Below are 15,297 nucleotides of genomic sequence, written 5' to 3'. Positions count from 1 at the left end.
CTATACAAGGATCACTGCATGGAAGGCGGTTGCATTGTAAGGCACCATAAATACATTTACATTCTAATTTATTCCACCATGCTCCCTTTCCACAATATAAATTAATATAACAGAATGAAAATGATTATAAATCTAATTCATGGTCACTTTATGGCCAAAAGTATGTGGATGCCCCACCGTCATATCCATATAGTATGTGCCTGTTGAACATAATTTTGTAAAACAAGGGAACTGGTTCACCCTCTCCTGTTGTAAGATCCTATACTCATCTGAGATTGCTTTAGAATAGATTTAGGGGCATTTGTTAGCCACAAAAGATTTAGTGAGGTCAAGCAGTGATGCTAAACGAGGAAGCCTGGGGTGCAGTCAATGATTCAGTCAATCCTGAAGGTGTTTAGTGAGGTTGTGGACAGGGGGCTCTGTGCAGGACACATGACATTTTGGTGGACTAAAAGTAATTGTTTTAATAGACCTTCTTTTGCGTACAAGTTCATTGTCCTGCCGGAAAATGGGCAAATTAGTTCAATACACAATTGTATCAATGATTGTATGCATTAATTAGATAGGGATGTAAAAATCTTTCACCATGTGTCTTGTACAAACAACTACAACTTCCGGCATAATTTCACAGTACTGTACATATAGCCTACTCTACTTATGATCAAATCGTGTTACGAAAGATTTGTCGGTCCCAATTGTGGTCGTAAGTCGACGACTACCTGTAACTAAAATAGAATTACAGAATTTCTACTTTAAGTATTTCTGGAATCCTAAACAGTTTTTTAATGTATCATGTGAAAGTCTAGTTAAGCAAACTAGCGTAGCTTATTAGCTCGGCTAATCAAAAAACATCCTGCCAGTTACAACATATATACATACTGTATATAAATGCAATATGGCTGTCCAAAAGTGCAAATGTGTTGACTAATAAACTGGAACATAATTTTTACTTGTTAAACAATAAAAATCTAAACAGAAGCCGTAAACCGTAAGCCGTAAACAGAAAAACATTTTTATGAACCACACTCATATCAAGACAATGTTAGAATTGAAAATGCCCTTCTATAAACCACAAATCTTTATACAAACATTTTATCTTTATTCTTTTCTGGTTCATGTGTAGGGGACATTCACTCAAAATAGCACCTTCTACGAACAGATGAATCAACTGGGCACCTTACGCTTTAATTAAAGATTCACGAGAACTCAGAGCTTCTGCACGGTGGTTATGGGAAGCTTTACTTACTCTCCTGATTAGAGTTATGTAACACTGGTTAATACTGCATGCTCTTATGAAATAATCATGAGAATGGAAGCTGCTCGGGAATAATGTTGCCCTGTCGGAAAACGTGAAGTATGGCATCCTGCTGATCTTTATAGATTTAAGTACTGTCTTTAAATAGCATCTGTACAAAAAGCTGGAATACATCTGTCGGTAGGGCTGACATTCTGCGTTGCAGTTGATAGATTTCACCTTATCACAAGGATGTAGACACCTTTAGTCCACTGAAGAGACAGACAGTGTTGTGTCTCTGGGTGGTTCCTATAAGCTATAAATACTAGAAGTCATTGTTAACTCTGCTGAGATATGCAAATTACAGAACAATTCAAATTATATAAAATTTCATAATACAGAATTAATTAATATTGCAGAAAATATACAACAGATATACAGTTCCTATCAAAAGTTTTGAAACACCTAGTCTTTTATCATGTTTGAAAGACAAATGCATGTTTCTTTAGTTTATATGAAAAAGGAAGATTGTTTTGTGGATAGATGAGCCCAGCTGTGACATTTTTAGCTCTAACCTAAGAACTTATGTAAGACATTGACCAGGAGGAAATATGTTACCAAAAAAAGTTGCTTCACACACAGTCAAACATAAATGTAAAAGCTTCATGGTTTGTGTTCGTTTTGGAAAAGGGAAGGTTGGAGACTATTTCAGGTGAAAGAAATACTGAACCAACATGGCCACCATTCCATAATTCAGTGCCATACAGTTTAGTCTGGACGGAAGCTTATTATAACCAACTTCACCATACAGCAGGACAATGACTCGAAGTATAAGTCCAAACTCTGTCAGTATTATTTAAATAGCAAACTGGAGACTTGCCCAGTCACCAAACCAAAACCCTATAGCTCTGCACTAGGATGAACTGATATTTTCCTACTAATATACGATAAAAATGTTTTTTTAATGCACATTTCTTAAAACTCTGCTTGTTAAATAGGTTTGCTATTTGCCATCACATTAGGTGTTTGCAGTAAGCTGGATATAACAATTGCTTGTTGCAGGTTCCATTTGTCATTTTTATTATGTTTTTTTTTTTCATTAACCAGACAAAGCAAGAAAAATAAAGGAAGACTAACATGGCAATATAAATTAGAAAAATGACAGTCGAAGAAAACAGACTAAAATTGAGCAATCATTATTGATTATTCAGAATGGTCATGTAATAAATATAAAGCATCACATTTTTGCCATGTTTACCTCACTAAAATCTTGATTCTGTTTGGTCATGAGTTTGTATTACTGTACACTTAATAACCCCCAATACATACTTTAAAACTGCAGTGAAATCGGGGTGAGTAAGCTGAAATCAGCAACATGCCAGAAGAAAAACTCATCTGTGATCTATGAAGCTTGTTTAGCAGACCTTGAGCTGGACTATAAAGTATGAGTCACATTGTTTTTCTTATATAACGTCCCTCCAGACCTGAGTATACAGGGCCACAGCCATGGCTGTTACATTTCTCCACAACACTCTCCTTCAGTTCACTTTACCTGCTGCAGAGGTGCCTTTAGGGCCAAGGTTTCCTGTGGGGACTGTATTATAGATATAATATCAGCTCAGTAAGATTCCAAGAAGCTTTTCTTATTACGGCTGCAATGTTTGTATTCATGTTTCACTGTCAGCTTAAATTGGCAGTCCACATTTTACATTAGAGAGAATTGATCAATATACTTACTCTTACAATTTTTAATACTCTGAGGGTGGGCTTAAGCTAGCAGCAAAATGAAGTGTTCATCAGCAGGCGGTATAATTTACCAATATGTAAGTTTTGTGAACATGCCTTTAGAAGTGGTAATTTGCCTGGTAGATTTGGCAGCTTTGTACATACATGCATTAAAAGCAGATTTGGTTATTCTGACTGACACCACTGGTATGTTTAGTATAATTTTGCTGTCAGCCAAGAATTCCAATTAAATGTGTGTGTGTGTGTGTGTGTGTGTGTGTGTGTGTGTGTGTGTGTGTGTGTGTGTGTGTGTGTGTGTGTGTGTGTGTGTGTGTGTGTGTGTGTGTGTGTGTTTATCTGCAGTTCCAACACAATTACTTCGACTACATATGTGATAAAAAAAAAAAACTATAAACACTGTGTGTGTGTGTGTGTGTGTGTGTGTGTGTGTGTGTGTGTGTGTGTGTGTGTGTGTGTGTGTGTGTCTGTGTGTCTGTTTGTGTGAAGGTTTGTATGTGTATTACTCACCAGCTGGCACCAACAAGCTGGTTTTGGCTAGTGATAATAAATTCAGTATGTTCCCATGTCTCCCATGCTCTCACTCTCTCTCTCTCTCTCTCTCTCTCTCTCTCTCTCTCTCTCTCTCTCTCTCTCTCTCTCTCTCTCTCTCTCTCTCTCCCCTCTCTCTCTCTCTCTCTCTCTCTCTCTCTCTCTCTCTCTCTCTCTCTCTCTCTTTCTTTCTTTCTTTTTCTCATGTCTGATACCACATCAACCTAAAATTAAAAACACTTGTATGACAAATCATAGAATTGTGGCACCTGCTATAACGAGATAATAAAAGATAAACAAAATGTCTCAATTCATGGCAGCATGTCGACAAATTGGTATGTTTTATAAAACAAATTATTGTTCAGTGTAGTACTTACAATTATCACAATAACTTGTAACTTTAGATCACAAAGAAACATAATGTATGGATATTATTTTGTTGTTTGTTGTTTAGACAGCAGATGTTTTTTAATAATCAGATTAGATTTCATTTAATGATATAAAGTGTATTTTTTCATTTTTATTTTAACCATGCAGAAGAGAAGAAGGGCTGTTTAAGCTGCGCTTGACATGCTGCCAATCTCCTATCAGCAAAGATAACACATACTGAGCCATGACACTTGAACTGTGCTGGTGTCTTATCAATTATTTATTGCATATCAGCATTGCAAATATGACTGACTGACAATCAAACCACTTCTTTGGAGATGAAACTCAAACTCTTCTAACAAGTAAAACTGGTGATACTTATCAATTCCAGTCAAAACCAATATAGTTGTTTAACATGTGGACAGTGTTGGAGTCACTGATTTCCGGTTATATGAGGAGCACAAATATAGCTAGAGTGTCAGGGCATTAATAAATATAAAAAAAGTCTTTTCAAATGTGACCTCTTTGTTGTTATTAGTCCAAGGGGGTCCATCCATTTTTCCCTAGCACTAAGCTGAAAAGGCTTTATTGATGTGATCTGTGGGTCTTCCATCCTACTCCCTGACCAGTCCTTTTGGCAACAGGATGAAAGAAGCACCCCATGAATAAAGCAAAGGTTGACTGTGCCATGGCCATTGGATCCCTGCAATGAGCCAAACCAACCACCTGGAAAAAGCCTGATTGTCCTGCTATAAAATTATGAGCCCACATTCTTTAACATGAGGAAACATTACCATCATTTACAGGCAGTTATTCCAACTCATTATATTTTCTAGGGGTGTGCATTTTTGTATGATTCTGAAAACTGTTGTTGAAAGACATTCAATTCTAAAATACACTTCAATGACTTTAATTCCTTAATATTTTTACACAAAAAAAAACAAAAATGCTTGTTGTCTCCAAAGCAAGTAATAAATTGAAACCTTAGACCCAAAAATACATTTTTCCTATCATGAAGACAGTTCCACTTTTGAACTTGATTGCATAAGTGTAGTCCGAGTTTGTGTGGGACTGCCTTTGGACACAAATGTGCTGTTTACTTAAAGGGATGTGGGATGTGTGATATGATATGTGAAAACTTAGATGCAAGACAAGAAAAATCTTATCCAAACACACACACACACACACACACACACACACACACACACACACACACAGGAAATTGCCTTATTTGGTAAATGTGATTTGTTTCATTTGGCTATCACACAAGGAGGGGCAGGTGATCACTTCCACCCTCAAAGGTAACATAAGGAAACATTGCATTTTGTACTTCAGTGCTATCAGAGAAGTTATTTTAATCCTTTGCCATTTCAGCGAAGGACAATACCTCACAAGACCAGTGTTTCCATGGTGACATGACTCACAATAACTCTTTGATCGTACCTGTGCCAGCTGGGAGATGTCTCACGGCAGCCATTTCACGCTGTTTGTTTGCCAAACAGCACTCAGTTTAGTGGCTCCAGTGCTTCACAAATAACTCCTCCTGCATAACTTGTAATGAAACACAGAAGGGAACAACAAGAATATTGTTTGCCTTTAACACTCTTAATATAACTCTTCAAGATTAGATACGATATATACTTTAATTACTGTGTGAAGATGGAGCTAAATATGATTATAATCAGGCTGTGGTGTCAAGAACTCTTGTGAAAGAGAGACAATTGTCTTTTGCATAGATCGTGACACGTTCCTTGCTGCATGTTTAACAGTGATTATGTGGACTGATCTATCAATAGTGTGTTTCTGCATGTAAATACACTCTCTCTCTTTCTCTCTCTCTTTCTCTCTCTCTCTCTCTCTCTCACACACACACACACACACACACACACACACACACACACACACACACACACACACACACACACACACACACACACACACACAGACAATTGCCCACACCTACACAAGGCTTCTATCTTGTTGTATGAGCAGCTTATTTGCCCCCTACAGTACACTTACATCAGTCAGGTCATAAAGGGGCATTGAGTTTTCAGACAGCTGTGATGCTTCGCACATGAATAAAGGCCTACAAGCAGCATATGACACAGGTGCTGGAACACCTGCTCAAGTTGGTTGGTGGCAACACTATTGTGCTGAATTGTGTATTATATAAAACAATTTTTACATTACAGTGTTAATAACTAACATTAATTTTAGGACTGGTAAATGTATATAAACATCGAACTGGAAAAAAAAAAAAGTAAAAAAAAAGCTGTGTTGTTTGAAATGCCACAAAATATTGATTTAGTCACCAGGTGTAAATCCTCCAACCAGCCTGATATATGAGTCAAACTACCAGCAAGAACCAATTAGTCAATTTGTATGTCTTGGAGTAATTATTAGTCAAAAATATATAAATAATGGAGGTTTCCAACTTTTCACAGGTTTGTTTTATCTGAAAACAAAAATTATTTAGTTGTATGATTAGATTCACAACCCTGGTCAGGGCTAGCAGTGGATAAACAGCCTGTCTTGGGAACAGACCCAAGATAGAATAGCAGTCCACTACTGGGCACCATGTATAAACCTATACAAATCTGTTGCCAATTCATGCCCTTCTATGCTTTTGGGGAGTTTGGGATCAGCAAGTACACTGAATTTGTAAGGCAACAGTTTCAAATGTAAAAAACATGCTCACCTAGCATTATTTATACAATTACTTGTTACATAAGTTATAGTTAAGTATATTAACTTAATTTCATTCAATAAATGAATTACAAAGGAAAAGAAAATATTCTGTCTGTACACAATGGTTAAATGCTTATGTCAAACTCTTGTTTGTGTAATACACATCTACATTTAAGGTACAATCCAAAACTAGATTTTCCATCTTGCCTCATGAGATTCTTTACTTGCCTGTAACATGAAAAGATCTGATATGGCAAGATTTATCCTCAGTAAGTAAATCTTTCATAGAATTTAGAATGATTGGACTGAAACTGCTAGGCTTGACACGCTCATTAAAAAATCTTACATGATATAAAATAATCTCTGAAAATTCTATGAAGATGACTCAACTTATGAATGCTTGGTGTACTTTAAATAAAGGCCACATATCATTAGATTTATGATGACTTTCTTTGTTAAAATGATCCTAATTTGAATCTCACATTTCTAAATGCCAAAATATATAATGCATACTATCATAAGCCTGAAGTGTCACTACAACTTTTGGTCACTTTGAACATGGTTCCAAATAGCATTGCTGAAATGTATTTAAAATAAGAAAGCATTACTGAAATACAAATTAGGCTTTTTCCACTGCATAAAAGTGAAAAAAAATAGAGTCTTTCTTTTAATGCTTTGCCTGTAATCAGATGAACTCTGCTTAATTAAGCAGAAAACCATACATAGTCAACAGTCTGTAAAAGATACCATATGTATAATATAAGTTATCAAAATTGCTTAATGAATTCAGAAATCACACTGTCACCTCAGACACATAACATAAATATTCAAGTCCATGAACCAGAAGAACATAAACAGGAATTTGTTCACCATACGGAAATCTGTAAAATAAAGGTGGATCTCCCACACATATACAGACATCATATTCTGTACATTGAACACAACCATATTCGGATTCTGGCAAACTAAATTTGTTTATAAATGTCTATTCTAAAGACTCATAATGCATGTACTGAAAAGGTTTTTGACAGGTTTGAGGTTTGTTTTTGACAAACCTTAATGTACTCAGAATTCCACTATTTGCTGAATGCTGGTGGTTGGGGTGTGTGTAAGGGGTTCTTATGATGATATAATCTAGCTACTAGAGGAAAATCTGGTTGTCTCTGCTGGGAGGTTGTGTCCTGGCCACAGATTGTTTGTTTTAAAACATAATTGCCCCTAATAAATAAATACTGTGCAAATGTGCCTTTCAGTTTATAGATTTGAAAAGTTCTACAGAAAAGGCTTAGTCATTGGTTGGGAGTTTACACCAAATAATGGGATGCTAATAATGTTAAAATGAGTATTTTGAAAAGCATTGCTGAAACAAAGCTATGCCATTGTAAGTGTAAGAGTGAACTCAGATTGCAAAGTTATTTATTTTCATTATTTATATGAAGGGTGTTAATTATTCTGAGGTGTTTGAAAAACCCCTATTTATTGGTATTTTAAATAAACAAACACCCAGACACTGCTATTTTTGAAGCTCCTAGTTCTCTGAAATATTTCAGACAACAGAACTGAACAAAACAAAACATTCCCCACTCAATTCGAATATATCACGTCCCTGGAAAACATCCTTTTGTGCATCTATTGTGTAAAATCCTGTCTTCCATGGGATGTCAGATGTTAGAGATAAAACACAGTTGAACAGGTTATATACAAAAGATTCTCTATTATAGTTTCAAATATAGCACACTGGACTGTCGGACAGCATTGGCAGACTAGCAGCCGTTGTCTAGCTCATTTTACATTTTGTATGTGAGACTGTGATCTCACACTTTCCAGAGTGGCCTATTGACTCACAGCCGAAACCATAACTTAAACTACTTAATTGTTAAATGAGGTGTGATAATTGATAATTGAATACTAAATCTGTAACTACTGTGCATCTGCTTTTAATGTGTGCCAATGACCAATAGCTAAAAAATAATTTCCTTGATTTGTTATTACTGAGCTGCAGTTCATGTATGTGTTATTTGTAGGCTGAATTTTTAATTTATCTTAAATAAGACAACTATACTGATTTCTTTATAATAATAAAAATGCAGGGAGAATTACTGGTAAAATGAGCCTTATTGAATTAGATAGACGTGTGGTAGGGACTGCAATTGTACTTCTAGCAGTATTAATTAAGTATTATTTTCTTAATTATTAAAAGGCTTTGTTACCTGAACATAATTCTTTTCTTAGAGCTATATCACGCTAATGTCGTCTGTAAATCACCTACGTAACTTTGTTGTGATTGTGATTACAGTACACAGTTGCAGGAGTAATAGGCCTGTTGCTTGGTGGCCTCCCACGGTGGATAGTTGTGTGCGCATGATCTGAGCACAGGGCGCTCGTGAGCTTGGCAGTTGCAGGTAGTTCGCGCTCAGAGAGACACTGAAAGCAGAAGAGCTGTCTCGGAAGGACGTACTTAATGCAGCCCAAAACTAAAAAATCTCATCATTGTATTAGAAATGCATTTCCCAAGAGATTTACATACGACTTTTAGGAGCTTTTGGAATTAAAACGCGCGCGCGGGTAAGTTTCAGTACGCTGGACAGCGCACTCGCTCGCGCTTCGTTCCACTTTTTTTTACTTTGGAGTTGATACATGCATTTTTGTAGGAAGATTAAACCGGACAAACTCATGAGGAATCATGGATGTTCCGGGCTTGGGTGCACCTCAGCGAGACTTCTAAAGTGAGACATGGACTTGGCGGAGATCCTGCTTGCACTTTTCATCGTCGTAGTCGCGACGGTCTCGTTGCTGTCCAACTTGCTGGTCTTGCTATGTTTTGCGCACAGCAGCGAGATACGCAGGCAGGTGCCGGGCATTTTCACGACGAACTTGTCCTTTTGCAACCTACTCATCACCGTACTGAACATGCCGTCCACGCTGGCAGGGATCGTAAAAGACCAACAGCCTTTCGGGGACTGCCTGTGCCGTGCGGTCAGCTTCCTCGACACGTTCCTGACGGCAAACGCAATGCTGAGCATGGCGGCGCTCAGCATCGACCGCTGGATCGCCGTGGTGTTCCCCCTGAGCTACTCGAGCAAGATGCGGTGCCGGGACGCGCTGCTGATGGTGTGCTACGCGTGGCTCCACTCGCTCGCCTTCTCCGTGGTGGCGCTGCTGCGCTCCTGGCTCGACTACAGCCGCGCGTACGCGTCCTGCACCCTGCGCCTGAACGCCGAGAGCTCCCGCACCGACTTCGCCGCCTTTACCGTGGCCTTCCACGGCGCCAGCTTTATGCTCTCGCTACTCGTGTTGTGCGTGACTTACTTGAAAGTGCTCAAAGTCGCACGCTTTCACTGCAAAAGGATCGACATCATAACAATGCAGACGCTCTTTCTGCTTGTTGACATACACCCAAGGTATTCATGACGCTTTCTTCATATAGCTTCTGCAGATTGTATTTAGAGTTCATGTCGGGATAATGCTCATCACGTTTCCTTTGCAGCGTAAAACAACGTTGTTTGGTCGAGCAAAAGAGGAGGAAACAGCGCGCGACCAAGAAAATCAGTATATTCATTGGGTCGTTTATTATCTGTTTCGCCCCATATGTCATAACCAGGTAGGTGCAATTCAAATTAAAAATGAAGTTTAGACATTGTGACATGTCCACAATGCCCAGTACTCTGAACGGAATTTTAGAAGCCATGCCTATTAATAAGTTTTACTGTTAAGAGTCTATTATGATGCCTTTTAGTTGCGTCATTTAATTGAGGCTTGTGATGACGTAAACGCGCACCAGAAAAAATCGCGTTTCTAAGAATAGCCGATGTGCACTAGAGGTGATAAGACAAGAGCCTGTCAATAGTTGCTGTTTCACTGGGGATTTGCACTTGATGATGTCTTTGAAACTCTCAGTGAATTTTAGCACTTTTCTCCTCATCCCTCTTCTTCTCTTCTCTTAAGACCAGTTCTTCAAATCACAATTCATCAAATGGATAGAGAAATACGGAAACAAACACTCTTGGGATGTTTCTTTGCAGGAGATAAAAATCATTGCAGAAGGTCTCATGTCAGTTTCAGCCCTTATAAACCATCACATAATTATGGATAGTAATTAGGGAGGATATAGTGGATATGGATCTTCATCTTAAAGCATAATATTTATCAACTCAATTACTAAAGGTTTATCATTAAAATAAAGAGTACTGGCAACAAGTTCTATGGATTTAATGGCCTGGCATTCAGTATAGCCTGCTTTTTTCCCCCCTGACTTTAATCAAGTTGCTAATGATTTCTGCTCTCTGCTTTCTAGGCTAACAGAGCTTCTTCCCTTTGTGGATATCAACCGATACTGGGGCATCATCAGCAAGTGCTTAACATACAGCAAGGCAGCTTCTGATCCCTTTGCTTATTCTCTCTTGCGCCAACAGTACAAGAAAGTATTAGTAACAGTGGCCAATCGCCTACTGAAACGTGACTTATACCCTTCCTCTGGACACAACAGCTCACTGGACACTGAAAACGACTACTGTCTCCAACGAATCAGCTAGTAGCATTTTCTTTACACTAAAACAGCCGAAAGCGTAGATGTCAAAGTATATAGGGAAAGAGAAAAAAGAGAGAGAGAGAGAGAAAAATAGATAGAAAGAAGAGAGTGCGCGTGAGAGAGAGAGAGAGAGAGAGAGAGAGAGAGAGATAAAGAAGAGAGATAGAGAGAGCAAGAGCGAGAGCGAGAGAGAGAGAGCGAGAAAGAAGAGAGAGAGAGAGAGAGAGAGAGAGAGAGAGAGAGAGAGAGAGAGAGAGAGAGAGAGAGAGAGAGAGAGAGAGAGAGAGAGAGAGAGAGAGATAGAAAGAAGGGAGATGGAAATGAGAGTGTGAGAGAGAGAGTTGTACTGATTATCACATAGATATAGCTGGAGAAGCTGACTGTTTGATCCACACGTAGATACATGCATCAGACAGCAGTGATAAATAAGGACAAAGGCAATATGTGACTAAGTGGCCATGTGCTTTGTCCACAACACGTACACACACACACACACACACACACACACACACACACACACACACACACACACACACACACACACACACACACACACACACACACATACACACACACAAAAATTAACATCAAAGACATCAGAACATGATAATTGAATCTTAGCAGGCATACAGACACACTATCATTTGCAATGTGTGGCTTTCTTTTAAAGTATTGCCACCTCCCAACATTATAAAACATAATTTAGTGGAAGGTATGACTACAGTATATGATATGATCTACATTGAACTATGTGCAATAGACATGCAAGCTCAGTATGTTAATGGTATTGCAGAAAGTTTCATGATTGATAAAAATGTGTTGTAATTTTTAGATAATTCCACTTGTAAGCCATTTTATGTAAATGGCTCTCATTCTTAATCTAGTGTGAAGTCATTATGAATTCACTCATTTATAAACCCAGATCAGTCATTTGGAAGTATAATGCACTTTGATCTTAGAAATTATTATTGCCAAAGTTGAATTTTACAGTGTAGCACCTAGAACAGTTGTGACTGAATGTACTAGATTATTTCGAAAGCAGTTTGTGCACAACAGGTCTACAGGTAAACATTGTGTACATACTTTGCACAGTATAAAAGTAAATGTCAATTTATTTTGTCAGCAAGACAAGTGTGTGGTATGGAGAGATATAAACTATTGAAAAGATAATGAAGTGCTTTTTACTGCCAAACTGGTGCCATTTTTGTTATACATGTATTGTTTTGTGCACATGGTGAGAAAATACATGAAGCTTAATTAAGCTATGTAGTATTTGAAGTAAATGCATGTCGCCAATAAACAATTAAAAAAGCACAGCCACGGTAGCCAACATCCCTTTAAGAGTAAATAAAAATCCATCTGCACTAGTATACCTCCATAGAGATAATTCACCTATTAAATTGAAAAAAAAATTAACAGGGTACACACTCAGTAGCTAAAGTCCCACAATGATGTAGAGAAGCAAATTAATGGAGCTCATGACTAATACAGAGAGACTCTCAGGTTAATGGGCAAAGCAAGAAAGCCTAGGGATCTTTCATGTTAAATTTCTATTTTTGTCCCAACTCAAAATAATACCTCTCAGTAAGTACAATGGTTAGAGAAGGGTATTAGAGCTGCCAGTTTTGGCCTGACATTTAACATATTTTTTAGCATGAAGGGATTTGAAGATGTTTGCCGTATGACTGAGGTTTTGCCACATGCCAGATAGCACAGCACATAGTGTGCAGAATCCTTTTTGCCTGGTGGTTTGCCTGTGTATTCTTGCTACATTGCCATGAATCTTTGGTCTCTAAATAACCCAAAAAGCCAATTCAGAATGGAAAATCGTTAAGGTTAAACTAACCCCATGAAAACATACTTTAGAAATGATTCAGGGTATTTTTTTATGCATTTAAATTTGGGCCTTATCAAACAATCAATCAATCAATCAATCAATCAATCAATCAATCAATCAATCAATCAATCAATAAATCAAGAACTTGGTTCCTCTTTGTTATAGGCTGGACCTGATCTATTAACAAGCAATGGAAGCTCATGACATATTGGAAAGACACAAATTATGCTCAAATCATAACACATTACACAGCACATAGTGTGCAGAATCCTTTTGCTTGGTGGGTTGCCTGTGTATTCTTGCTACATTGCCATGAATCTTTGGTCTCTAAATAACCCAAAAAGCCAATTCAGAATGGAAAATCATTAAGGTTAAGCCAACCCCATGAGAACATACTTTAGAAATGATTCAGGGTATTTTTTTTATGCATTGAAAATTGGGCCTTATCAATCAATCAATCAATCAATCAATCAATCAAGAACTCGGTTCATTTTTGTTATAGGCTGGACCTGATCTATTAACACGCAATGGAGCTTCCATTGACATATTGACATATTGGAAAGACACAAAATATTCTCAAATCATAACACATACACATATAATGGACGCATCAGTATTCTAATACCAAATGTGGTATCTGGTGCATTGACACACTGTTACTTTGGTCCATACCTTCTTAGAGGGTTCATTGAGGGTTATTGTTCATTACAATTCTTAACCAGAAAGGTTTTATTTGAAATAATTTCTGGTACAGACATATTGTTGTCAGCTTCTATAGAGAACCCTTCAAATAATCCATTCAGGAGTATACGTGTTACAAGAGTATAGATCAGAGGTGCCCAAACTTTTTCCTGTGACGAACCAAACATCACAATTGACCAAGGGCTGTGGACTGAAAATAAATGTTGCATTCTACCAAGCATTATATTAAGCCTAAGATTTCCTTTTATTTATGATACAATATTTACAAATAAATAAATAGAAATTACTCTGTAATCTGCTTTACTAATGGAATAATATTTTAAAGGTTCAAGTTTGGTGATACTTATAGAACAATAATTAAGAATCCAATTTATTGTACAATAGAGTTCAATGACTATTCTATTATATACCTCTAATGAAAGACATGACAAGACAAAATCATTATCCCCATTTTTTCCTCTTGTCAGATATGTCATGGCCAACTTGTAGTGGCAACCATTTTAGGTTTGGTATAAAACCTGTTTAACAGGTGCAGCTGATTTTCTCCTGCAGCATGAATGATGCTAAGATTGTTAGATTGAAGTCTTTGCTGCAAAAATAAGAAACTTGTAAAAAAAGGAGTAAATTTACAGGTATAAAAGACAAACCCAAAACAAAACAAAAACAAAAATGTATTTATGTGTGTTGTTTGTGGTCTAGGCTGTGCTTATTAAAGAATTTGAAGTTTTCATTCTTTCATTAGTTTCATGTCAGTCGTTTTAAAGGGGATTGTGTATACACACACACACACACACACACACACACACACACACACACACACACACACACACACACACACACACACACACACACACACACACATATACATATATATATAATATAATAGAAGAATAGACTTTGTAACATATACATTGCAGCACAGTGAAATTCATTCTTCGCAAATCCCAGCTTAAATATATACAGTATATTCAATACAAAAAGTCAAACCTGTATATTATATACATTAATCACACACAAACTGATATATTTCAAGTGTATATTTCTTTTAGGTTTGATGATTATGGTTTACAGCTAATTAAAACCCAAAATTCAGTATCTCAGAAAATGTGAATATTAATTAAGAAAAAAAAAAATAATAATTTTAACACAGAAATGTTGGACTACTGATAGGTATGAACATGTACAGAATTCTGTGCTCCCTTTGCATGAATTACTTCAGCAATGCGGTGTGGCATGGAGGCGATCGGTCTGTGATGCTGCTGACATGTTATGGAAGCCCAGGTTGCTCTGATAGCGGCCTTCATCTCTTCTACGTTGTTGGGTCTGGTGTCTCATATCTTCCTCTTTACAATACCCCACAGATTCTCCATGGGGTTTAGGTTGGGCGAGTTTGCTGGCCAATCAAGCACATGGACACCATGGTCCTTAAACCAGGTATTAGTACTTTTGGCAGTGTGGGCAGGTGCCAAGTAATGTTGGAAATTGAAATTAGCATCTACATAAAGCTGGTCAGCAGCGGGAAGCATGAAGAGCTCTAAAACTTCCTGGTAAACGTCTGTGCTGACTTTGGACCTGATAAAACACAGTGGACCAACACCAGCAGATGACATGACATCCCAAACCACCACTGACTGTGCAAACTCTACACTGGACCTCCAGTATTTT

The 15,297-nt window shown here is 37.5% G+C and overlaps 1 protein-coding gene across 1 annotated transcript; it reads left to right on the top strand.

Annotated features, from left to right (window-relative positions):
* The first annotated feature begins 8,940 nt into the window (after window positions 1–8,940).
* gpr78b (G protein-coupled receptor 78b) lies at window positions 8,941–11,282 on the top strand. The gene is made up of 3 exons (XM_083543140.1): window positions 8,941–9,966; window positions 10,053–10,166; window positions 10,860–11,282. Exons 1-3 carry the CDS (start codon window positions 9,299–9,301, stop codon window positions 11,095–11,097), a joined length of 1,020 nt encoding a protein of 339 aa, XP_083399266.1. The 5' UTR covers window positions 8,941–9,298; the 3' UTR covers window positions 11,098–11,282.
* Window positions 11,283–15,297: the final 4,015 nt, after the last annotated feature.

The sequence above is a fragment of the Silurus aristotelis genome (genome assembly GCF_946808225.1).
Source record: "Silurus aristotelis genome assembly, chromosome: 5".
NCBI classification, from domain to species: Eukaryota; Metazoa; Chordata; class Actinopteri; order Siluriformes; family Siluridae; genus Silurus; species Silurus aristotelis.
This window is presented reverse-complemented; position numbering and strand designations above follow the sequence as displayed.